At 44.8% G+C, this 24,679-nt stretch overlaps 2 protein-coding genes across 2 annotated transcripts in view; one reads left to right on the plus strand and one right to left on the minus strand.

Annotated features, from left to right (window-relative positions):
* The first annotated feature begins 3,809 nt into the window (after window positions 1-3,809).
* On the plus strand, window positions 3,810-24,252 carry LOC148121922 (uncharacterized). The gene is made up of 5 exons (XM_087907457.1): window positions 3,810-3,944; window positions 8,208-8,247; window positions 8,812-8,866; window positions 9,656-9,751; window positions 10,527-24,252. The coding sequence occupies exons 1-5, from the start codon at window positions 3,810-3,812 to the stop codon at window positions 24,142-24,144; spliced, it is 13,944 nt and encodes a 4,647-aa protein (XP_087763583.1). The 3' UTR covers window positions 24,145-24,252.
* Window positions 24,245-24,679, minus strand: part of LOC148121923 (intraflagellar transport protein 172 homolog) — a 28,744-nt gene continuing 28,309 nt past the window's right edge. Inside the window, 1 exon segment of the mRNA XM_087907568.1 lies at window positions 24,245-24,617. Within this exon segment, the coding sequence (XP_087763694.1) occupies window positions 24,245-24,617 (373 nt within the window).

Here is a 24,679-nt window from a genome sequence, read left to right on the forward strand (position 1 = left end):
ATTGGCCAAGGAAAACTTCTGACCACCAAGTGGGCTGTGCTCAAGAGGCCCCGAATAGTTCAGGCCGTCTTTATTTATACCTACCAGAAATTTTCAGGGTTACGTGAACAACTTTATTATTGGCTTCTACTTTAAACTTTAAGAAATACATCACAAACAAAGAAATACAGTATGAAAAACCCCATTGTTCCCCTTTATGCTTCCCCAAATACACTGTCCCACCCGCTACAATACCTTACTATAGACGTAGAGTTCAGCATTTTTGCAGGCCTTAACTAAATATCGAGCCAGACACAGCCTGCTCTCCTGGAGCTTGTCAGCTGACAGCTGGTTGCAGTTACAAAGTTAAAAGTAACAAACATGGGAACAATGCTTTAAGGACAGTATTCAAACCCATGTTCATTGGGTTTGAATTGCAGACATTGGTTCATGTCTGCAAGGTGTGTTTTTATACAGCTCTTTTTCCTACAAGAGGGCCCTATGTCTCGATCTCTCTGTAGAAGGCAGACTTTGATAAGCACTCTTCCCATCTCACTGTACCATGCGTCTCCCACCAAGACAAGCTCCTGTGTATGGTAAAGATGGATCTCTCCATCCCATATTTTGCATTGTCTGTTTTCTCTTGGCGCATACCAGAGTCTACCAATGATTCTATGCTTGGTGTCCAGGGACCTTACTATCAACAGTTGGCACTGTGTGAATCCCTAAGACTTTCCCCTATTCTGTGTACGCATGCCTTACTCTCCTTTCTAGAACCGTGAGACAGAGTGAGTGTTCCAAGTGTTGTTCTCTCATGCGTACCTGTCTCTATCGAGTCAGAAAAGTTCCCAGGATTGGGAGTTGTAGTTAGCAACTCCAGAGAAGAGATTTGAGAAGTGTTAGCCCCCTGTTGGATATTAGGGGAAAATATTTAAAAAGGAGCAGAATTTCCAGGGGCAAAACTAAAAACCACTCAAAGAATCACCAAAATAATGAGAGAGAAAAGAACCTGCAAGCTGCATGGATTTCGCAGATTCCTACACTGGTCTTGCCAAGTGAGAGTCTGTTTCCACAGGTGCCTTGCCCTGAGGAAGCCCATAGAACACGTAAGTCTTATGCTGAACTGAGACTAGGCTGCACAGCTCCCAGCGTGCGGCGTGAACAACAGAGTTGGGTCCTTCTTAGGGGATTCTGGGCTCTAGGCAGAGATAAAACAGTTCAGAGATAGGTTAGAACTGAGTAAGGCATGGTGCTGCATTGTGTAATCCCTTCATCTGAGAGGAGCAGTAGGAGATTGTGAATTGGAGGCTTCATATCAAGAGCTCTCTCTCTCTCTCTCTCTCTCTCTCTCTCTCTCTCTCTCTCTCACACACACACACACACACACAAAGAGACAAGTGATAAGTGTGATTTGTAAAAAGGCACTCACTAGGGGTAGCTTAGTAATCAGGTCCTTGCCCAGCATATATGAGTCCCTGGTCTGAAACTCTCAGTACTGGCGGAAAAGATATTTACTAAAGGCATATAAAGGTTTCCTATGCTGCTATCTATTCCTTAAGCACAGCTACTTACCTGTGACAAAGTGACATGAAAGCAGCCATAGACACTATGCAAGTGAACCGAATGGACATATAGAGACTGTATACATCCCAGGCATGGTGGCTAAACAATTAAGAAAGAAAGGATATCTTTTTTTGTACAGACTAGGAGGTTCCTTGATCAAGAAAAGAAGTTTATTTTGGTTCTGAGTTGAAGCAGTGTTGAAAGGCCACATCTGGTGACCTTTCGCTGGTAAAGTCTAGATGTGGAACAGAGAGGGTTGTCATGTGGCAAGAGATAGGGAGTATATGTGTGTACGTATGCCCATTTTTATCTCTTCCCCTTCTAAGGCTAGCAGTCTTCGCTCATGGGGGCTCCGCTTGCATAATTTTATGTTTAATCTCCCCGGAAAGCTCCCATTTTTAAACACCACAGTTGAAATCAGGCTAGTGATGCTTACGTTGCCCTTCCAGCACTTGGATGGTGGTGGCAGTAAGACCAAGAAGTTCAAGGCCCCACCCAGGTCCTCTGCGTGTGTGTGACAGTTGTGTAGCTTGGTCTGTTTGTAAGGCTCCTAGCGGTGAGAACAGGACCTGGGCCTGGCCCTTAGCTGGATTACCTTGTCCAGCCTTTATGCAGGGGGAGGAGGTCGGTGCTACCTCAACTTGATGTGCTGTACTGTGTTCAAGCCCATGGGAGGCCTGCTCTTTCTGAATGGAGAAGGAGTGGTTAGAAAGGGGGTAGAAGGGAGTTGCAGGGGTGGGGATGGGAGGGGAGGAGAGAAGGGAAGGGAAACTGGTTAATATGTAAAATAAATTTTAAGAAATTTTAAATAAAATTTAAAAAAGGAAGAAGTTCAAAACCAGCATTGGCTACATAGAGAATTTGAGGCTCAACTGGGTCCTGTATCAAAAATGTTAAGTAAAAATGTTAGATAAAGTAGTAAACATTATTTTATTTAATAATTAACAACTATTTATGTAGTTGAATTAAGTTCCTACTCTCTTAATGCCTCACTATGGGATAAAACTTCCCCCCCCCATGAACCCTTAAGGGACACGCTGACATCATAATCTGAATGACAGGGCCTAAAAGCTCCTTGTTAGGGCTGGAGGTGGCCCAGAGGTGGGGAATGAAGACTGCTCTCGCAGAGACTCAAGTTCAGTACCCAGTACCCATGTTGTGTGGTTCTCATACACCTGTCCCTGCAGACACCCTCTCGGCCCCTCTCCACAGCACCCACACTCATACGTGCATATGCATACACACATGATTTAAAATAGAAAAGTAAATCTTTAAGGGTTCCTGTTGAACTGCACACAAATGTTTTAAGAACCTGAAGGGATATTTCACTGTTAATTACTTCCCAGAGCTCCAGGCTGGTGTACCCTGGTGTACATACATACATGCTATGTGGCTAGCACCTGCCCGCTGTTCAGGGTACAAGCCAGAGTTCTTTATAATTAAAATCCTTGTAGAAATTGAACAGTGCTTCATAAAGCATGCACACCATATTTATTTATTTATTTTTTTAGTGGGATTCCCAAGAATATGAATTGCGCTGCCCCTATAGACAGATGACCCTGTGGGGAAAAGACCTAGTCTGTCTTCTAAAACGGTGCCTACTAGGCAGTAGTCCATTAGTGTTCCTAGAAGGAAAAAAGCATTTTTCTTTATTAGTGATCACATCAATATTGTTTGCATTGCATTGACTCTAGGGAAGATGGAGTGATGGGTGGCATAATGACCGAACTGGGCAATGAGACCGTCGGTCCTCTCTTAAGGCCACTGCTCAGTGTGATGTGTGTCAGGGCAACAGCAACTAGGAAATATGGAGACTTGTAAACCTAGAAAACCAAGCACCTCCAGGTCCTTGAGGGATTCCACTTGATCTATCCCAGCTCTCTTAGATTCCACCTGGTTCTGTGTTCTAACCTGCAGTTTGCAAGTTGTGGCCATAGACCCAGTCCAAATTTGATAGTGACCAGTGACCGGCTCCAAAGAAAATGTGAGTCAGAACAAGTCATTTAGGAAGACCTTTGAAAGTCTGCCTCATCATGCCCCCCTTAATGACAAATCTGTCTAGCTGAACCCTAGGAGATTCACAGATAGATTCTTTCCTGGGCTTTAGATACCAGAGCTCTCAGAGCCACAGGCAGACACAGGGAAGGGCAGCAGCTGGTACCTGAGCGTGCCCCCAGACTGGCTTTCCCTGACAGTGCCTATTGTGATGTCATGGACTCTCAGTATAAAGGCAGGAACTGTAGCTGAGAGGAGCATAGGCTTGAGACATGGCGCTAATGTGGGGCCTCGCTGCTCCACTGCCAGTGTGTCTCAGCCTTACGTTACTTGTTTTTTTAGTCTATGGCACATGGCTACTCTTTTCTAGGTATCAGAACCAGGGCCAGGTGGCAGCCAAGACACAGGTACGTGATAACCACTCTTTCTTGGGTCACTTCTCCCCATGCTGACGGCCTATAGGTTTGTCTAAATGCCTGTCCTCTGGGCCATAGGAGGACCTAGATGGAGGGCAGAGGGGAGTTGAGACAGAACTGATAGATGTTTCCTTTTTTTTCTTCTTGTTTTGGTTTTTCAAGACAAGGTTTCTCTGTGTAGCCCTGGCTCTCCTGATTCCTGTAGACCAGGTTGGCCTTGAACTCACAGAGATTCTTTTGCCTCTGCCTCCCAAGTGCTGGGAATAAAGGCATGAGCCACCACTACCCACTTTGTCTTTCTCTTAATTCACTTCAAGAAGTCTTAGGATGGCTTTGGTGGTGCATACCTTTAATCCCAACTTGGGAGGGAGAGGCAGGAGGATCTCTGATTTCAAGACCAGCCTGGTCTACATAGTGAGTTCCAGGACAACCAGGACTAAGCAGAGATATTCTGTCTCAAAAAATAAAGAAGAAGAAGAAGAGGAGGAGGAGGAGGAGGAGGGGAGGGGATGGGAGGAAGAGGGGGTGGGATGGAGGAGGAGGGGGAGGAGGAGGAGGGGGAAAGTGAGGAGAGGGAGGGGGAAAAAGAGGAGGAGGGGGAAGAGAAAGAAGAAGAAGAAGAAGAAGAGGAGGAGGAGGAGGAGAGGGTAGGGGAGGAGGAGAAAGTGGGGATGGGGGAGGAGGAGGAGGAGGAGGAAAAGAGGAGGAGAGGGAGGGGGAAAAAGGAGGAGGGGGAGGGGGAAGAGAAAGAAGAAGGAGAAGAAGAAGAAGAAGAAGAAGAGGAAGAGGAGGAAGAGGAGGAGGAGGAGGAGAGGGTGGGGGGAGGAGGAGGAGAGAGTGGGGGGAGGAGGAGAAGGTGGGGGTGGGGGAGGGGAAGGGGGAGGAGGAGGAGGAAAAGAGGAGGAGGGGGGGAAGGAGGAGGGAATGGGGAAGAGAAAGAAGAAGAAGAAGAAGAAGGAGGAGGAGGAGGAGGAAGAGGAGGAGAGAGTGGGGGAGGAGGAGAAGGTGGGGGTAGGGAGAGGAGAAGGGGGAGAAAGAGGAGGAGGGGGGAGGGGAAGGAGGAGGGGGAGGAGGAGGGGAAAAAAGAGGAGGAGAGGGAGGGGGAAAAGGAGGAGGGGAGGGGGAAGAGAAAGAAGGAGGAGGAGGAGGAGGAGGAGGAGGAGGAAGAAGAAGAAGACAAAAGAGGAGAAGAAGAAAAAGAAGAAAGAAGTAGCTTCAGTAGCTTTAGGATCTATTATCAAATAGACACTGAGGAAGAATTACTAGGTATAGAGGAAGTGCTGTCTAGGACTTCCAGCTGAAATGGAACATTCATATGACTTAACTCTGGGGAAGTTATGGAAAAGAATGTGGTAAGTAAGAGTGGTGTGGATATTGTCCATTGCATGGATGGGAGGCAGACGGTAGAGAGAGCTTGTCTTACAGAGAAAGATTTATAACCATATGACAAAACAAAGAAGGTCTCAGGAAGTGAATTGCAAGTGTCGCTTGGTTGGGGAGTTTCTATTTCCAGTGGGAGAGGGGTTGTCTGAGTACATGGTTCACGTGTTTGAAACATCAGTAGATCACGTCTCTTCTGAGCTTTCGGTCCTTTGAGCAGACCATGAGTGGCTGGCTCTCCCACAGTCCTGCCATCTTGCCCAGACTTGGCATGCCCACCTCTTTATTGAGTTGCTCCAGTGACTGTGTGGCATCTCACTGTGGTTTCACGCGCACCCCCCCTGCCCCCCCCCCCGGTCATTTGGAAATTCTCCTTTGTAAACTGCCTATTCAAGTCATTTGTGCATTTTTTGTTTGTGTGAATTTGTGTGCGAGGGTGTATGGATGTGTGTGAGTGTGTGTGAATTTGTGTGTGAGTGTGTGTGGATGTGAGTGTGTGAGTGTGTGTGAGCGTGTGAGTATCTGGGTGTCTGTGTGTATGTTAGTGAGGATCAAATTCAGGTCATTGCTCCTTCCAGGCAAAGCAATGACTTTACATTTCTGGTGCATTTTTTCCTTTTTTTTTTTTGTTGTCTGTTTTAGTTTTTTTTTTTTTCTTTTGGTTTTTCAAGACACAGTTTGTCTGTGTAATCCTGGATGTCCTGGAGATCTTTCTGTAGATCAGGCTGGCCTTGAGCTCACAGAAATCTGTCTGCTCTCTCTCAAGTGCTGGGATTACAGGTGCATGTCACCACCGCCTGGCAAGCAGTATGTTTATTTAGTAAAAATTTTTGTTTCTCATTTTACATAACAATCCCAGTTCTCACTCGCTCCCCTCCTCCCTTTCCCTCCACCTCCGCACATCCACTCCTCAGAGAGGAGTCCACAAAGTCTGGCACACTGCTTTGAGTCAGGACCAAGGCCCTCCCCACTATATCTAGGCTGAGCAAGGTATCCCTCCAAAGAGAATGGGTTCCAAAAAGCCAATATAAGCAGTAGGAATAAATCCTGGTCTCACTGCCAGTGGCCCCACAGTCTGCCCCAGTCATACAACTGTTACCCACATTCAGAGGGCCTAGTTAGGTCCTATGCTGGTTCCCTCACTGTCAGGTCAGAGTTTGTGGGTTCCCATTAGCTCAGGCAAGCTGTTTCAGTGGGTGAACCCATTATGGTCTTGATCTCTTTGCTCATATTCTCATTCCTCCCACTCTTCAACTGGACCTTGAGAGCTCAGTCCAGTGCTCCAATGTGGGTCTCTGCCTCTGTTTCCATCAGTTGCTGGATGAAGGTTCTATGGTGATATTTAAGACATTCATCAGTCTGATTACAGGGCAAATTAACAGTGGTGCTCCCTCTCCTCTACTGCTTAGGGTCTTAGCTGGGGTCATCCTTGTAAATTCCTATATCTAGAGCCATGTTTCTTGCTAACCCCACAATGGCTCCCTCAATCAAGCTATCTCTTTCCTTGCTCACATCTCTGTCCTTCCTTCACCTCAACTTTCCCATTCCCTCAAGTTCTTCTCACCTCTCCCCTTCTACCCTTCCTTCTCCTTCTACCCTTCCTTCTCCCCCCACCCTGTGCTCCCAATTTTGTCAGGCGATCTTGTCTATTTTGACTTTCCAGGTAGATCTATATATGTTTTTCTTAGAGTTCACTTTATTACTTAGCTTCTCTAGGATCATGAATTATAGGCTCAATGTCCTTTGTTTATAGCTAGTATTTGCTTATGAGTGAGTACATACCATATTCATCTTTTTGGGTCTGGGTTACCTCAAAAAGATGCTCAATCATACTTCAAGGGCATTTGTTCAACTATGTTCATAGCAGCATTATTTATAATAGCCAGAATCTGGAAGCAACCTAGATGGCCCACATCTGAAGAATGGATCAAGAAAATATGGCATATTTACACATTAGAGTACTATTCCGCAGTAAAAAATAATGACATCTTGAATTTTGCATACAAATTGATGGAATTATAAAACACTATCCTGAGTGAGGTACCCCATGTTTTAAAAATTACATTTGTAAACACTCAGTAGGCCGAAGTTAGACCCTTGTGAGTTCCAGATCAGCTTGATCGACAAAGCGAGTTCCAGAACAGCCAGGTTGCTCAGAGAAACCCTGTCTCAAAAAACAAAAACAAAACAAAATGAAAATTTTGTGTGTGTGTGTGTGTGTGTGTGTGTGTGTGTGTGTGCATGTGTGCATAGGGCATGGGGCCAGGGGAGTGTGGAAGTAGAAGACAACCTGAAAGAGTCAGTTCTTTACATATACCATACCGGTCATAGGGATTGAACATAGGTTGCCAAGGCTTGGCCACAGGTGTCTTTAGCCACTGAGTCATTTTGCTGGCTCCCATATGGCATCTTACCTGTTTAGTTGGCTATTTTCCTTATGAATGCAAGTCTCTAGAGTACAGGACTCATATTTATCTCTAGAGTCTCAGTACTACACACAATAATCTAGGACTAATTTGTATGTGTGTACATCTATGTACAAACGCCCATGGCATGCATGTGGAGGTGAAGACGACTTGTGAAAATTGCTTTTCTTCTTTTACTCTGTGGGCTCCAGAGATGGGAATTCAGATCATTAGGCTTGGTGTCAAACATCTGTGCCTACAGGGCCATCTTGCTGGTCCCTTAGTATATTTAATAAATTATTCACACATAATTAGATGAGAAGGTAACTAATAATATGGTTACAGATAACAACCGTGTTGATACCTGATATAAAATGTGTCAATAACCCATAGATAAGGTGAGATGTTTTGTCCATAAAACCCACAATCTAGAGCATAAACCTGACTTTCTTTTTGTGTGTTTCTCTAGATTTCCAAGCGACACGTAAAACAAATCCAGAAACTCACAGGTCAGAATGATTCTCTCCCTTGCTGATCAGCTCAAGGCTGGTGACTGATCTGTGGGCCATGCTTTCAGACTCTAGTCTTTAGCAGTGGGTGGAAGAAAGTTGAAAAAGAGGGTGTCCTGAAGAGTACCCCCATCTTTCTGACATCTTCACCTCCAAAGTCATGCAAACAGCTCCATAATTTCTCCACTGTTTGCTTTCCTCATGCTTCTCTGTCCCATATATTTTCATGGGAAGCCCAAAACATGGGAAAGGAGAATGGGCAAAGATTAACTACCAAGAGTTTGGTGAGGGTGGTCCATCAGCTTTATTCCTCTACCAAGGATGTGGATGTGGGGAAGACATCTTTAGAGGAAAAGATGTATCAGGATCTCCATGTCCCCCACTGCTGCATTCTGGGGTCACTTCTAGTACATGATGAAGACAGTATAGTTTGCTTACAGAGCAAAGTTTGATGGTTGGGCTGTACCACTCATCAGCTTCATGATGTGACTTCATCTTTGCTCCCCTAATTGTTAGATGATGTCAGTAGTCACTGTGCTCACGGTCTCTTTACTCCTGTTACAGTTTCACAGAGGGAAAAAGCAAGAATGACGAAAATTGTTGAAACTAATCTAACATGGTAAGCAGAGTCTGTCTTCAGACTGTCCTATGACAAATACCATGATGGCTGGTTTCATGTCAACATGGTACAAACTGGCATCATTTTGGAAGAGATTGCCCTGCCTAGATTGCCCTGACGACAAGCCTGTGCTGCATTTTTTTTTTAATTTTTAATTTAATTTAACTTTGTTTTGGTTTTTCGAGACAGGGTTTCTCTGTGTAGCCCTGACTGTCCTAGAACTCACTCTGTAGACCAGACTGGCCTTGAATTCAGAGATCTACCCACCTCTGCCTCCAAAGTGCTGGGATTACAGGTGTGTGCCACCATGCCCAGCTACATTTTCTTAATTGATGATTGGTATGGGAAGGTCCGCTCACTGTAGGTGATGCCACCCATGGACTGGTGGTTTCAAGTGGTACAAGAAGGCAGGATGAGCAAGCTATGAAAGCAAGGCGGTAAGCAGGGTTCCTCCATGGCCTTTGCATTAGCTGCTGCCTCCTGGATCCATCTTGCCCTGAGATCCTACCATGACTTCCCTCAGCAATGGAGTGTAACCTGAGAACTGTAAGCTGAAACAAACCCTGTCCCCCTACATTTCTGGTCACCGTGTTTCAGCAAAACAGTGGAAATCCTAGCTACGACACCATCTTAACCATAAATGTTATATGTAAAATCCTGGGACTTTTACTTCGTTTACTGTGATAGCAATTGCCTCCTTCCTAAATTAACTTCCTATTCTTATTGGCTGGCTTACTGGTACTTTATTAATATCACTTCAGTTCCACTGACATCCCCTTTTGTGTTCAGTGTTTCAGGACTTCCTATGGGCTGGAACCAGGACTATGTATTCTGGTCAATAGACAAGAGTCTTCAACGGATCATCCAACATCTGGAAAATGCAAGGTCAGGAGACAGAGTTTCTCGGTAGGGGAGAGAGAGGGAGTAAAAAGAGGGAGGTAAAAGAAAAGTGAGTTTGAGCAATGGAGAACAATATTTTGAGCTTTATTTATTCCATGTTTTATATGGGTATTTTACTTGCATGTGTGTTTGTGCACCACATGCATGCCTGATGCCCACAGAGGCCAGAAGAGGGCATTGGATCCCCTGGCACTGGAGTTACAAATGTTTGTAGACTATCATGTGGGTGTTGGTAAGCAAACTTGGATCTTCTAGAAGAGCAAACACTACTCTTAACTGCTGAGACATCTCTCTAGGCCCCACAGTGTATGTACATGTGTGTGTGTGTGTGTGTGTGTGTGTCTGTGTGTGTCTGCAAAACTTGGGTGTCATTCCTGCGGAGCCATCCACCTGGATTTTTGAGATAATGCCTCTCACTCAGACTCACTAATTAGCCTTGGCTGTTCAGTGAGCCCCAGGGGACCCACTTTTCTCTGCTTCCCCAGCACTGGGGCACTATGTCCCTTTATTTTCATGTGGGTCCTGGGGATGGAACTCAGCTTCTCTCTTTGAATAGCATGTACTTTACTGACTAACTCACACATTTTGCTCTTGGTGGAGGGATTCTTTACACAAACAACTGATGTTTGTGAATGCAACCCCTCCTTTCATCTCTCCCTTAGACCAAAAGTGTTTTGGAATTGAAACAATCACTCTCTTTCTTCTTACTGATTTTGTGCCTACTGATTCCAAAGAAAATGAAAACATTTCTTTTTGTCAGGTCAACACTTATCGAAAGGACTTTACAAGAGTCCCAAAATTTTTCTTCCTCCTCCGTCTCTGACATTGTGGGTCGGGAGGCTATCCCACCTTCTTGCCACCATATGATGAGAAGCAGTTCTTCTGACTCCAGTATGTCTGTATTATCCAGCGACAGCTCGAACACATCCTTTCTTCCAACGTGGAAATTCCGGAGACGTCATTTACCTGCTTTCTCCCGAAAGGAACCGTCCATATCCACTTCCAGCAGCCAGGGCTCATCCATGCCTACTTTTCAGCTCTCTCCTTTAGTCAGAGGAGAACTGGAAGGACACATATGTCAGAAGGTTTCTACTTTGCAGGCACAAGAGGTGCCTCTGCCCGTGAAGAAATCCTGGGAAATACTTAATCATTTGATGGATGTACAAGGAGTGCCTGAACAAGGGCTCCCCAAAACTCAGTTACCTAAACTCATCCCTCAGAGTGCTGAGCAAAATACCAACCGATCTCCAGATGTTCCATCGTTTCATGTCCATGTAAACATTGGGGTGAATTCTGAATTAAGAAGGACAGAAGTGGCAGAGCCGTTTACCTCAAACAAGCAGTTACAGGCTGAGAATGACCACCAGGTTCTTAGATACAACCCTTTAGTTATATCAATGGGCACTCCATCTCCCATTAACATAGTTCAGGAAGAAAACACTGTACTGAAAAAGGATCCAAAGCATGTGTTAGAGCTGAATATAGATCAGAGGGTCCTAGGTCTTCAAAGGATTCAACTACAAAGGGCACAAGTAACTGAAGTGGAACTGACAGCCCAGGTACCATGCTCAGCCACGGACAGTGTAAAGGTCACTCCAGAGGCATTGCTTCAGGTTATGGGCTTGATGGGAATGATCCCAGAATCACACGCACAGGTGAGAGATGATATGGGGTTTCCCCCGCAGCCACCAAATCAAGCAGAAACAGCGAGTATAACTCCTGGGCCATCAGATCAAGTAATTGAACCAAAAATAGTAAAAAGTCTTCCGCATCCAGCTACGGAATCAGAGAGTATGGCCTCAAGACTGAGTCAAGTCACAGATAATATGAAGGTAACTCCTGTGACCTTGCTTCACATTATGGATTCCATGGGGATGGTGAATGAATTACACCCACATGTCATAGAACCAGCAGGAATAGCCCCAAAGTCAGAATGCCAAGTTATGGAATCGGCGAAGGTAGATAGATTGCATGGCCACCAAGCCATGAGACCAGGAGATAGGAGTCTAGGGCTACAGCAATCAGTTCTGGGAACTGTGGAAGTGATTCCCCAGCCTCAGCATAAAGTCATGGGAACACCGAACATGACCTTGGGGTCACAGAATCAAGCCATAAAACACATTGGAATTACTCCCGGTCCAACGCATGAAAATATATTGGAAATTAGCTCCAGTGAACTTCCTAAAGCCATTGATTATACAAAAGCAACTCCAGTGGCACAACAAACTATGGATTTCATGCAAATAATTCCACCAGGACAGTCACATATTACAGAACCTAGGGCTTTGATCCAAACTGAAAATCTGACCCCACTGCCAGCGCAGCCAGATGTTCTGACTTCTACTGTCCCAATAGGAGCAGTAGAGTCTAGAGGTGTACCATTGCTTGAAGATACAAAGAGTCTGTTGGTAGAAGGTAGGAGTTTAATTCCTGAGGCACTGGTGGAAAGTGTGAACCTTAGTGAATTGGTCCCAAGCACACACCTTAATGCGCTAAAATCCTTAGAAGTGAACCCCGACCCAAGTTATCATTTCCTGGAACCCAAAGAATTGGTCCTACGGTATCAAGCCCCAGAAGAAAGAGTGGACTCTGACATTCATCATCAGGTGGAAGAATCTGTTGAGCCGACACAATCATCATTAGGAATGACTCCGGCACCATTGAGCCAAACCTCAGACTCTATGGAGACGTACTCACCACCACTCCAAGAAACTCTTGAAACTAGGAACCAGGTTGTAAAAGGGATGGAAGAGACTCCAGAATCACAAGACGCAATTAAAGATGCTCTGGAATCAATGGTGATGGCCCCAGAACCACAGCCCCCAGATGTGAAGTTTCTTCATGGAACTCTAGAATCATGTCCAGAAGTTACTAACTTATCAGAAATAACTCTGAGACCAGAATACAAAGACAGAGAGACTATCAGATTGACATTGCCTAAAGTTGATGATACTCAGGGGGCCATGACAGAACTATATTCAGAAGTGGGATCTCTGAAGTTGGGTCTAGAGCCAGGAGTGCAAGGTGAGAAATCAGAGTTCTTGGCACAACACTTGAAATCTGCAGAAGTAATCGGTGAACCTCCTGTACTAGCTGTAGAGACTATGGCACTAACTACAGGACCCAAACCACACATTAAAGATGTGATCCCAGGGCCCCAGCTCCACGAAGTAAAGCCAGGGCAAATAGATACAGAATCACAGTTGCAAAATGAGAAATCTGTAAATGTAATACAACAATCATCTATAGAAGAGGTAGGTCCTGAAAAGACAAAGCCAGAGCCAGGGCCACAAAGTCCATCACCAAAGGAACTGATTGAGGAGACACCACCCCCAAAAGTGAAATCTGTGGATTTAAATCTAGGCCCAGAGCAGCTAAGCATCAAACCTGGATTGATTCCAGGGCCACAATTGCAAAGTGTCAGATGTCCAATGTTATATCAAGGGCTGCTTCTTCAAGGGGGAAAACCAGGAAATTTCATCTCAGGTCCCCCACATTATGGTGTGAAATCTGATGAGGCACTATCATGCTCCCCAGTACCAGAAATCAGATCGTCAGATTTTATCCCAGGGCCAAATCTTCCAGAACCAAAACTGCAACATGTGAAGTCTATGGAAGTAAATGTAGGACCATGCTTGCAAGGTGTGAAATTCTCTGATCTGATCCCTGAGCCCAAGCACCAAGGTTTCAAATGTACACAGGTCATACCAGGTATTCAGTTTCAAGATAGGAAGTCTCAGGGACTTACACCAGAATCATTTTTGCCATTAAGCCAAGAGCCACAGGTTGAAGATAGGAAGCTTGTTCTACCTGTGGAAGTATCAGAGTTTCGGAGCAGGAAACACACAATACCAGCCTCTGAACTACAATATCCAAGTGGGATATCTGAGGAGGTAAATCCGGAACTGCGGCAACAAGATACCAAATTTTCTGAGTTGGCTTCTAGGCGAAGACTTCAAAGGGCCACATTTGGGGAGGAAACTCCAGGACCATTGTTTCATGGTATGCGGTCTATGACTCCAGAGTTGGGGATACATAATCCAAAATTAGCAAAGATGACTCCAGGGCTCCACGATACAAAGCAGACGAGTTCTAACTCGGGGCCGTGCCTGCAAAATGTCAAATTTTTTGATGGAACACCAGGAACTCAATCTCAAGGTGTGACAACTTCAGAGTTACACTTGGGGCCACAGTTGGAGTGTGTAAAAATGTTTGAGTTTACCACACAACCAGAGAGGCAAGGGATGAAGCCAGAGTTAATAATACAGGAGACACTGTTTGGAGGTAGAAGGAATCAAGTACCAAGTACAAGGAATCAAGTACCAAGCTTTGAAGGTGAGATGTCTTATAAGCTACCATCTGAGCCACAGATGCCCATGGCAGAATCAATGAGATCGACTCCTGGGACACACCTAGCAAGTGTACATGATTCTGAGTTGGTTGGAAGACCACAGGCACAAGGTATAGAACCTTCTGAATCGATCCCTGGACAGCATTTGGGACATATAAAACCTGCGGAGAAGGTCACAACCTCAAAGCAAGAAGAGTTAATGCCAGGGCCTTATTTGGGAGATGTGAAATCTATGGAGCTAAGGTCAAAGTCAGAGCTGGGAAAAGTCAAATCTATACCATTAACTCCAGGGATAAAAGCAGGAGATAAAGAACCTGAGGAGCTGCCCCTGGGCCCCAACTTGAAAGGTTTAAAATCTGAGTTACTACCTTCAAGACCACAGTTAGAGAATAGGAAATCTGCAGTCTTAACTCTAGAACAATGTCTAGAGAGGATAAAATCTACAGTGGTATCCCCACGTAGTTCCCAGTCAGACAGTACAAAAACTGTGAAGTTGATTCCAGGTTCAACAATTCAAGATTTGAAGACTGTGGGACTGGACCGTGACACACATGTTCAAGATGTAAAGGCCATGGGTTTGAAACTTGAACCCAAGAAGCAAGAAGAGAGTCCTGTGACTTTTGTACCAGGGGTACAGTTTCAAGATGAGTTTATGGAGGTGTTGCAAGGGCCTCAACTACAAGGTATAAAACCCAAGGAACTGACTTCACAGTCACAAATGCAGGATAGGAAACATGTAAATATCTCATATTTGAAGCCACAAAGTCTAAAACCTGTGAATATAGCCAAAACACAAGGAATCCCAGGAGAAAAAATTGTGAATTTAGTCTCAACACAACAGTGTCGAGGAATGACACCCACGGATTTAACTCCCAAGCCTGGACAGGATGACCAAAAAACTGTAAGATCACCTGAGCGGAAAGGTGGGATTTTAGACCAGCTGAGCAAACATTTTCAGTCAGAAGATGTGTTGTCCATGAAGTCAGGTCAAAAAGCCAAACCTGCAGATAAAAAACCCAAAGAGATCAAATTTAAAGTACAATTTAAAGATATACCATCATTTGAATTGACTCCTGAACCAGTTGTTCACAGTGTAAAACCTGAAGAGGTCCAAGATGAATCACAGGTGCCAAGTATGAAACCGTGCCAGGTGACTCCAGGGCCACAGGGGCACCAGGTGAAAGTCTCAGAGCCAACGTTAGAGCCACCATTTCAAGATGTGAAAACCATGGTGCTCACAGAGCCACAGATTGGAAGTACAAAATCTGTCCGATGGATACCAATATCTGAGTTTCAAACTGAGAAATGGGTAGGGCCAGACTTTAGGTTGCAATCTCAAAGTGCCAGATGTACAGAATTGAAGTCATCAACACAATGGAGAGGTGTGAGGCCCTCTGAATTGACTGTCAGGTCTAAAATAATTCAAGAAGAAAAATCTGTAGGGTTTAATCTTGAGCCACAGTCACAGCAAGTAAAAACCTCTCCGTTAGCACTAGGGCTTCAGAAAACAAAAACTTTTGACTTAACATCAGAGCCACAACCTCAAGGAATCAAAACTGTGGATCAAAACAAAGATCCACCAGCTGGAAGTGTAAGATCCATCCAGTGGATACCAGGACCTGAGTTCCACAGTGTAAAGTTTTTAGGATTAAATCATGGGTTACAATCTCAAGGTGTCAAATCTACAGAACGGAAACCGTCCATACAGTTGGGAGGTGTGAAGCCATCAGAGACGACTGTAAGGCCAAAACTTCAAGGAGAAAAATCTGTGGGTTTTAACCTTGAACCACAAGTACACCATATGAAGACACCTGAATTGTCCCCAGAACCAGAGTTACAGAAAGGAGAAAATGTCACATTCACTTCAGAACCACAGCCTCAAAACCAAGCTCCACCAGTTGGAAGTGTTAGATCCATTCAGTGGATACCAGGACCTGAGTTCCATGGTGTGAAGTGTTTAGGGTTAAATCGTGGGTCACAATCTCAAGGCGTCAAATCTACAGAACAGAAATTATCCATACAGTTGGGAGGTGTGAAACCACCTGAAACGACTGTAGGGCCAAAACTTCCAGGGAATAAATCTGTGGATTTTAACATTGAGCCAAAAGTACAGCACATAAAAACCCCCGAGGCGTCTCCAGAACCAGAGTTACAAGAAGGGGAAAACTCAGAGCCACAGTCCGAGTGTGTGAAAAGTATGGCATTACACCACGGATCAGAGCCACAGGCTGAGTGTGTAAAAAGTGTGGCATTACACCGTGGATTACAGCTTGAAAATACGAAATCTGTTCAGTGGATCCCAGTGTCTGACTATAAAGCTAAGAAATCTACACTGAATCTTAGGTTACAATCTGAAGATGTCACGGCAAAAGAGTTAAACCCTTTGGCACAACTAAGAAACGTGAAGATTTCTAGTGAGTTAACTACTACAGGGCCGAAGTTACAAAGTAAACAACCTTCAGGGTCAACCCCGGAACAACAGTCTCACGGGTTCAAAACTATTGATTTTAAATCGGAGCTCCAGTTTAGAAGTATGAAAGGAGGTGACCCACACTTAAGGTCAAAGATTAACAATATAAAATTCCCATCCAAACCCAGGTTTCACTTAGGAGGCACAGGCTCTCCTGGATTGAACTCTGGAATGCAACCACAAGAAGTGAAACTCTTAGGGTCACCCCCAGGAACACAGCCTCAATCTGAGATCAACTCTGGGCCCCAGTGGCAAAGTGCAGAATGTTCTGACTTGACACCTGAAACAGAGTCCCAAAATATAAAATGTATCACGTCAAGTCAAGGTAAGCCATTTGCCAATCAAAGTGTCCAGCTAGACTGTAAACATGGGTCACAGTGGCAAGGTACAAAATTCAATTCAGTTCTGAGGACAAAGTCCCAAGAAATGGAGATGGAAGACTGTGAATCAGGCCCACAGTTACAAGATCTGAAATCTTCAAGGACAATCATGGGTATAAAGGTCCAAGATGTCAAAGCTATGGGCTTTACTCCTGGACCACAATTACAAGGTATGCCATCTGAAGTCCTTACAGAGAAGAGGGTTCATGGTGTGCGATTGGTAGAAAGCAAACCTACTTCAAAGTTACAAGGTAAGGAACCTGATTTCACCCCAAAGAAGATGTTTTTGGGCACAAAATCAATAGAGCTGAACTCAGCGCCCCCTTTACAAGATTTGAAATATCCTGAGCAGATCTTGGGTATGAAACTTCAAGGTGTAAACTCAATGGAACATCATGTTGCAAGTATAAAATCTTCCGAGCCGGCAACACATATAAAATCCCAAGGTGTAAAAGCAATGAACCTTAATTCAGGACCACAGCCACAAAATAAAAAGCTGTCTGAGTTGGCTCATGGGAAAAAGCTCCAAGGTATGGAATCTTTGACAGTGGAGTCAAAGTCTCCAAGTGGGGACTCTGTGGAGTTAAACCCAGGCCCTCAGTTACAAGATGAGAAATCTAAGTCAGTTCTGGGGATAAAGTATGAAGATGCAGGACCTACAGAGGTCAGTTCTTGCCCATACTTGCAGGGTATGAAGACTTATGAAGTATTTCCAGAGGACATGCTTCGAGGAGAGAAACCCATGGGCTTTGAGGCCCAGTCGCTGTGGCAGGATGTAAAATCTCTTAGGCGGACTTTCTGCAAGGCACTTGACAGGAAGATTTTGCAGCTGAAAACCCCTCAGTTCCAGGACAGGAAACGGTCCATGTTAGCCCCAGAATTATATCTTCAAGGTATGGAACCTGAGGCAGTCAAGACTGGATCAAAGTTGAAAGGCGTGCAACCCGAGCCTACAAATGTCCAAGCAGTGAAGGATATGGGGATCAATCATGGTGCAGAATTGCAGGTTGTGGGATTTGCTGAGCAGGACTCGGACTCAACAATCTATTGTGTGGTACCTTCTGAACTCAGTGCCGGAAACCTGAAGCAAGATGGGAAATTTCACAAATTAAATCAAAAGCAACAGCTTCAAAGTATAAAACCGGTAGTCTTCAGTCATGAACCACATTTGCAACATATCAAGTCATCAGAAGTATGTACAAAGCTTCAAGACCTGAAGTCTACGGAATTCACTTCAGAGCAACAGTTGCAAGAGATAAAAGTTCCTGAGGTGTGCACAGAGTCCAAGCTGCCAGATGAGTCATCTCTGAAATTCAAACATGAGTCTCGATTGCAAGGTAGGACATTCTGTGACTTGAGTCCAGGGCCACAGATTCACTGTAAAAATATCGTGACATCCAAGACAGGAACACAAAATGTACAATCGTCTAAGTTGTACCCTGATCTAGACCTTCAAGGCATAACATCTAACGAATTCTGCCTTGTATCACATTTGGAAGATGTGAATTCTACATGTACTCCCAATGCAAATTCTCAGTATACAAATTCCAGTGAATATAAACCTGGGCCATATTTGCAAAACACAAATTTCTCTGCATGCATTCCAGAGCCAGACCCTCGATATATAAATTCTGAGTGCAACCTTGGACCACATTTTAATGGAATGAATTCTGTGTGTATTTTAGGACCAAAATTGCAATGTGTGGATTCTACTGGGTACAATCATGAGCCAAATTTGCAAGATGTAAATTCTTCTGCATGCATTTCAGTGTCAAGTCCTTCGTGTGTGAATTCTTCCGTATGCACGCCAGGACCAAGTCCTCCATGTGTGAATTCTTCCATATGCACCCCAGGACCAAGTCCTCCGTGTGTGAATTCTTCCGTATGCACCCCAGAACCAAGTCCTTCGTGTGTGAATTCTTCCGTATGCACGCCAGGACCAAGTCCTCCGTGTGTGAATTCTTCCATATGCACCCCAGGACCAAGTCCTCCATGTGTGAATTCTTCTGCATGCACACCGGAGCCAAGTCCTTCGTGTGTAAATTCTTCCATATGCACCCCAGGACCAAGTCCTCCGTGTGTGAATTCTTCCATATGCACCCCAGGACCAAGTCCTCCGTGTGTGAATTCTTCCGTATGCACCCCAGGACCAAGTCCTCCGTGTGTGAATTCTTCCGTATGCACCCCAGGACCAAGTCCTCCGTGTGTGAATTCTTCCATATGCACCCCAGGACCAAGTCCTCTGTGTGTGAATTCTTCCGTATGCACCCCAGAACCAAGTCCTTCGTGTGTAAATTCTTCCGTATGCACACCAGGACCAAGTCCTCCGTGTGTGAATTCTTCTGCATGCACCCCGGAGCCAAGTCCTCCATGTATGAATTCCACTGAGTGCAACCCTAAAGCACATTTGCAAGGTGTGAATTCTTCTGCATCCACTCCAGGGCAAAACCCTCAGTGTGAACATTCTAATAGGAATAATCTTGGACCACTTCTTCAAGGTACGCATTCTGGTACAACATTTCCAGCACCACAAATTATGTGTGTAAATCCTGTTTGGTGCAGTGTCCAAACACATTTGCAAAATGTGAATTTTTCTGCATGTACTCGAAGACAAGAATCACAGTCTGCAGATTCTATGGGATACAACCCTGGGCCACATTTAGAAGCTCATAAACTTCCAGGTATGAAGTTTTCTGAGTTGAACCCAGGGACAGGAATTCAAAGAGAGATGCCTGTAACAGTTAACCCAGGACAGCACTTGCAAGATTTAAAGCTTGAATTAACTCCAGGGTCAAATATTGCACGTATAGCACCTGTAGAATACAACCCTAGGCCACAGGAACAATGTGTGAATTTTTCTGAATTGAATCCAGGATTAAAATTACAACCCATAAATTTAGTGAAGCTTGGTTCAGGGCCACAGTTACAAAACATGAAGTCCCTTGAATCAGAATGTCAGTGTACAAGATCTGTTCTATTGAACCCTGGACCCCCTTTTCAAGGTGTGGAGCCATCTAACTTAATGGTAGGGGCAAAGTTTCAAGATATCCCACTTTCGAAGAAGCAGTTTGGGTCACGGCAGCAAACCGCACAACCCGTGTTGACTCTGAAGCCTCAGTCAACTGGTGTGGACTCTGTGGAAGTTTTACCAACACCACTGCCTGAAGATAGAATGTTTCCAGAGTTGAACAAACAGCCATTGCTTTGTAAGAACTCTGTAAATCTGACACCTGGCTATGGTCTGCAGGACTTGAGAAGTGAGGAATTTTCACCAGGACCTTGTTTTCAAACAGTTAGAGCTATGCATGTGAAGTCAGGGTCACAGTCTCAGAGTGGGAACTCTTCAGAGTTTGCTCTGTGCCACAGGTCTCAATATGCTCAGTCTTTCTTTGCTCCAGAGCCGTGTCTTCAAGATACAAAACCCACGCAGCTGAGGCTAGGATCCCAACAGCAAAGTATGAATCGCCACCAGATTGCTTTAGATGAGACGCCCACGGTAGTAACACCAGAGTCCACCAGGAAGTCCTTGGCAGGACCAGCCCTGACAAGTGTCAAATTTTCAAATTTAATTCCAGAATCGCAGCCGCAATGTATGAAAACATCAGAGCCAAGGGGACAAAGTGTAAAACTTGTGAAATTATCATCAGTGTCCCTGCCACAAAGTGGAAACTCTGTGGGCTTATCAAAAAGTCCATTCCTTCAAAATGTGACATTTGGGAACCAAATTCCCCAAACAAATGATCAAATCACAGAACCCTCTAAGGCGACGTGTAGACCAGCACACCACCTGGTGGACTATGCAGAGATGAACACAAAGATAAGGTACCAAGTCCCCAAACCAACGGATAAAGTCACAGAATCATCAGGGATGCCTCAGCCACTAGGGCTTCAAGTACCAGAATTTGTTGATCTGACTCCAACACTAAGTGATCAAGATTCAAACTTCTCAGAACTGACCCCACAAAAAAACTACCAGAGCCTAGAAACTCTGGAGTTTCTTTCTCATTCGTGGACTCAATCAAAAGATTTCAAGCAGTTACAGACCCAACCAGCCACAGGATCTAAGAGAATGACCCCCGACCTCAAGAATCATGTCACAGAAATGACGGCGCTAACTTGTAAGGCAAGGCAACAAGGAAAAGAATTTCTTAGAGTGACTTCAATGCCAGTAAATAGAGAGACTGAATGCGCAGAAAAATCCCCAAGGCCATATCCTCAAGGCTTAGGACCTGTGGTGCTGAGCTCTGAGAAAAGATCCCCAAGGGAACAATCTGTAGTACCGCCACCAAGGCCATTCTACCATGTTCCAGATTCTGCTCCAGGGATAACATCAGGACCTCAGATTCCCAAATCTAAGCTATGGCTGCAAAGGGAAGAATTCTCAGAGTTGGCTGCCCAGCCAACCAATCAAGTTGTGGGAAATACAGCCTCTGTCAAGCTGGCGTTTGAGGAATGTCAGACAGAAGAGGTAGTAAGGAGTCTAACAAAGCCCCAGAATGCAAGCATTGGAAAAGTAAGTGTAACTCCAATAGAATCACTTAATCAAATGATAAACTTTCTAAGGATCAGCCCAAAGCCACTCGATCAAGTGACAGAATCTGCAAAGACACAGCTTCAAGTTCCTCAAGTTTCTGAATCTGTGACAGTGATTCCTGGACCACCACTTCAAGTTATAGAGTCAATGATGATACCGGAGCCGACCTCTCAAGGGTCAAAATATGTTGATTTGACTCCCAAACTATGTGATGTGATAGTTTCAGAGTTTGCTCCAAGACTTTGGCTACAAAATGTGCAATCTAAGAAATTAATCGCAGAGCCAACACATCAGATTTTAGAAACGATAGAATTATCAGGCTTTCAAGTGATAAAAACTATATTGCGTCCCAAGCCACTGCTTCTGATTGTGAAATCTGAAGAACTGGCACCAGGACCAAGTCCCCAGGCTGTAGAACCAATAGGAGTTGCCACAAGATCAAGAATTAAAGTAAAGGATTCTTTGAATTTACTCTCAAGACCACATCTTCAAGACAAGATAAAACCTATAGAACAAACTCGAAGGGCAAATATTCAAGAGAATTTTACAGAATTAATTTTACAGCAAACATCTCCACTTGAGGAACCTCCAGTATTAACTCACAAGCAAAGGCTTAAGGCTGGAAAATCTGTAGGAATCAAAAGAGAATTTCCTAAAGTACTGGAAATGAATTTGAACCAAGGACGGGTGTGCCAGAATAGAGATTCGGAAACGAAAACATCAGAAAAGTTACAATCGGAGAATTACTTCTCTAGGTTCATAAGCAGCCCTCCAATCCCATCTATTTCAAGCTCTGTCAAAACAACTGAATTAGGGCCCCTTCAGGGTTCTGGAATGCCAGAAATGCCAAGAGCCTTGAATATGAAGAACTTTAATGCTGGCATTTTGCAGTCTCCAGAATCCTACACAGACACTATTATACAATCATCAGCTCTTCCCTTGGTCCTTCCCTCTGATAAAACAGGGAACTCTGTGGGATCCCTATATCCTGAGATCTGGGAAATGGATGTCTTAACTAAGGAATCAACCGAAAAGAAGCAAATGGAAGAATTTGGGAATTCACTGCATAGCTATTCTCCGTATCGACTGAGATTACTACCCTCGGAGTTTCGGGCAGGATTAGGATCTCGAAGAAACTCTATCCGTTCTTTCCTGGGCAGACAACTGAACATCTGGGAAAGTCATGTCTGTAGGCAGCGACTACCCAGGAAATATCTCTCCAATATGCTAATGCTGGGGAATGTTCTGGGAACCACTATGGAAAGGAAGCTTTCTTATCAACCGTTTTTAACAGAAGGAGCCACTATGGATATCTGCCGATCTATTCAGAATTTATTTGGGGTTCCAGCTGAACTGATGGAATTTTCCCAGAGCCTACTAGAGAGGGGTCCAAGGACGATTTCACAGACTTCAGTTGTCAAAAACTATATTCAGAGACATATTCTATGTCATGGTCACGAGAAAAGAATGCCCTTAAAGATGTGGACACGCGGATCCACATCCTCCATAATACAGCAGTACTCTGGTACCAGATTGGGACTAAAAACAAACTCAAAACTTGGTGATATATTCCAGGAAGTCACTCAGCACATGCCTGTCTCATGTCCAGGGGCCCAGTTTCCTGTCTTAGGAAAGCCAGAGTCTCCTCTCGGGATACTTTACGATAGGGAAGATCCTGTTTCCTGGGAGTCAAGTAAAATCTCCCAGAGTGATTCACAGACAAGAACTTTGAGTTCTTTTGAGTCTTACCACTCCCTCACGGCAAGTAATTTTTCCCAGACCAAGACCGATCTCTCAGAACAGCTCCATCAACTAAAAGATCTACAGCTAAAGATAGCGGCAAAACTCTTACGGAGTCAAATACCCCACAACGTCCCTCCACCCCCAGGGTCAGGTCCTGTCCTGAAATACCCCATCTGCTTGCAGTGTGGTCGATGTTCAGGATTTGAGTGCTGTCATAAGTTACAGTCTGCTTCTGAGGCTTACCTTCTGGTCTACCCACAGATTCACCTTATAAAAAACTCTGAAGGCCATGGTGAGATTCGGTTGCATCCTGTGTTTAGGTTGCACATTAGAAAAAGACCTCAAGTCTCAAACTATCGTGGGAGAAACAGAACGGACACATGGAAGAACCCTTCCTCACCATCACAAAGGAAAGCTTCCAAGAGTCCAACTTCTACAAGAGATTTCCAGTCCAGATCTCCCCAGTCTCCGGCTTCTGTACCAGTTCACAGGAGGCAAAAGCAATGGGGCAGCCATGGTGTGGCAGGGAAGACAGAAGCCAAAGACTCTGGGCATCGTGAATCCTGTGAGGTTCTCTCCACGTCAGAGAGTGGCTTTGAAAGTAACAGGGATGAAATATGGGCTAAGTCAAGACTCAGAAAGACCTCAGACTTAAAATATCCAATGAATAAAATCACCAAGGAACTTAAAATGCAAACCACAAAGCTCTACAAAAACAGTAGAACCACAGAAGAGAGTCCTTCTGGAAAACTGACAGATCCATCAAGGAGCAAGAGTATCAAAACCGCTCAAACCAGCACTGTTTCTTCAAAGAGACAACCTAAGAAATCCATCCAGCCCAAGTTCATCCAGCTGCTTTTTCAGAGCCTAAAGCAGGCATTCCAAAGAGCACACACGTAGCTTGCTGGGGTTGGCTACCCAGAGGTTATTTAAGCTGTGGGCTGGCTTTGCCGGGGGCGAGAGGTCAGAAGATTAATCAAAGGTTCTGAATAAACCACAGTTAGAAGAGTCCGGTGTTGCGTCTTCCTTGCTGGTGAGGAGGTCGCGACAGTGCATCATGATGTAAGGGGTGACGGATACTGGCTGGTCCAGCTCCTGTCCAGCTCCTGTGGGGTTGTGCATCATGATGGAAGGGGTGACGGATACTGGCTGGTCCAGCTCCTGTGGGGTAGTGCATCATGATGGAAGGGGTGATGGATACTGGCTGGGAGGCATGGGCAGGGGTAAAAAGGCTCACCTTGCTCAGGTGAAGGTATGTGCCACTGAGTAGATCTGGGTGGTGCTTCCGTACCAGGCGGATCATATCATCATACAACTTGTGCTTTTTGAACATGGTGATGGCAAGGTCAGGCTCCTCCACTGTCACATACAGCCTGAGGACAGGGGATGCACCTGGAGCTTCCTACAGCTAGATCCCTGCTGCCACTGCTTCTGG

Source organism: Myodes glareolus, chromosome 6 (assembly GCF_982192425.1).
Source record: "Myodes glareolus chromosome 6, mMyoGla1.1, whole genome shotgun sequence".
Taxonomy (NCBI): Eukaryota; Metazoa; Chordata; class Mammalia; order Rodentia; family Cricetidae; genus Myodes; species Myodes glareolus.

Excerpts from the sequence above, each read along its gene's own strand:
- LOC148121922 (XM_087907457.1), top strand. The coding sequence starts at position 3,810 with ATGGCGCTAATGTGGGGCCTCGCTGCTCCACTGCCAGTGTGTCTCAGC. Across the intron at positions 8,248-8,811 it reads ACAAATCCAGAAACTCACAG|TTTCACAGAGGGAAAAAGCA; the intron begins GTCAGAATGATT and ends CTCCTGTTACAG. Across the intron at positions 9,752-10,526 it reads CAACATCTGGAAAATGCAAG|GTCAACACTTATCGAAAGGA; the intron begins GTCAGGAGACAG and ends TCTTTTTGTCAG.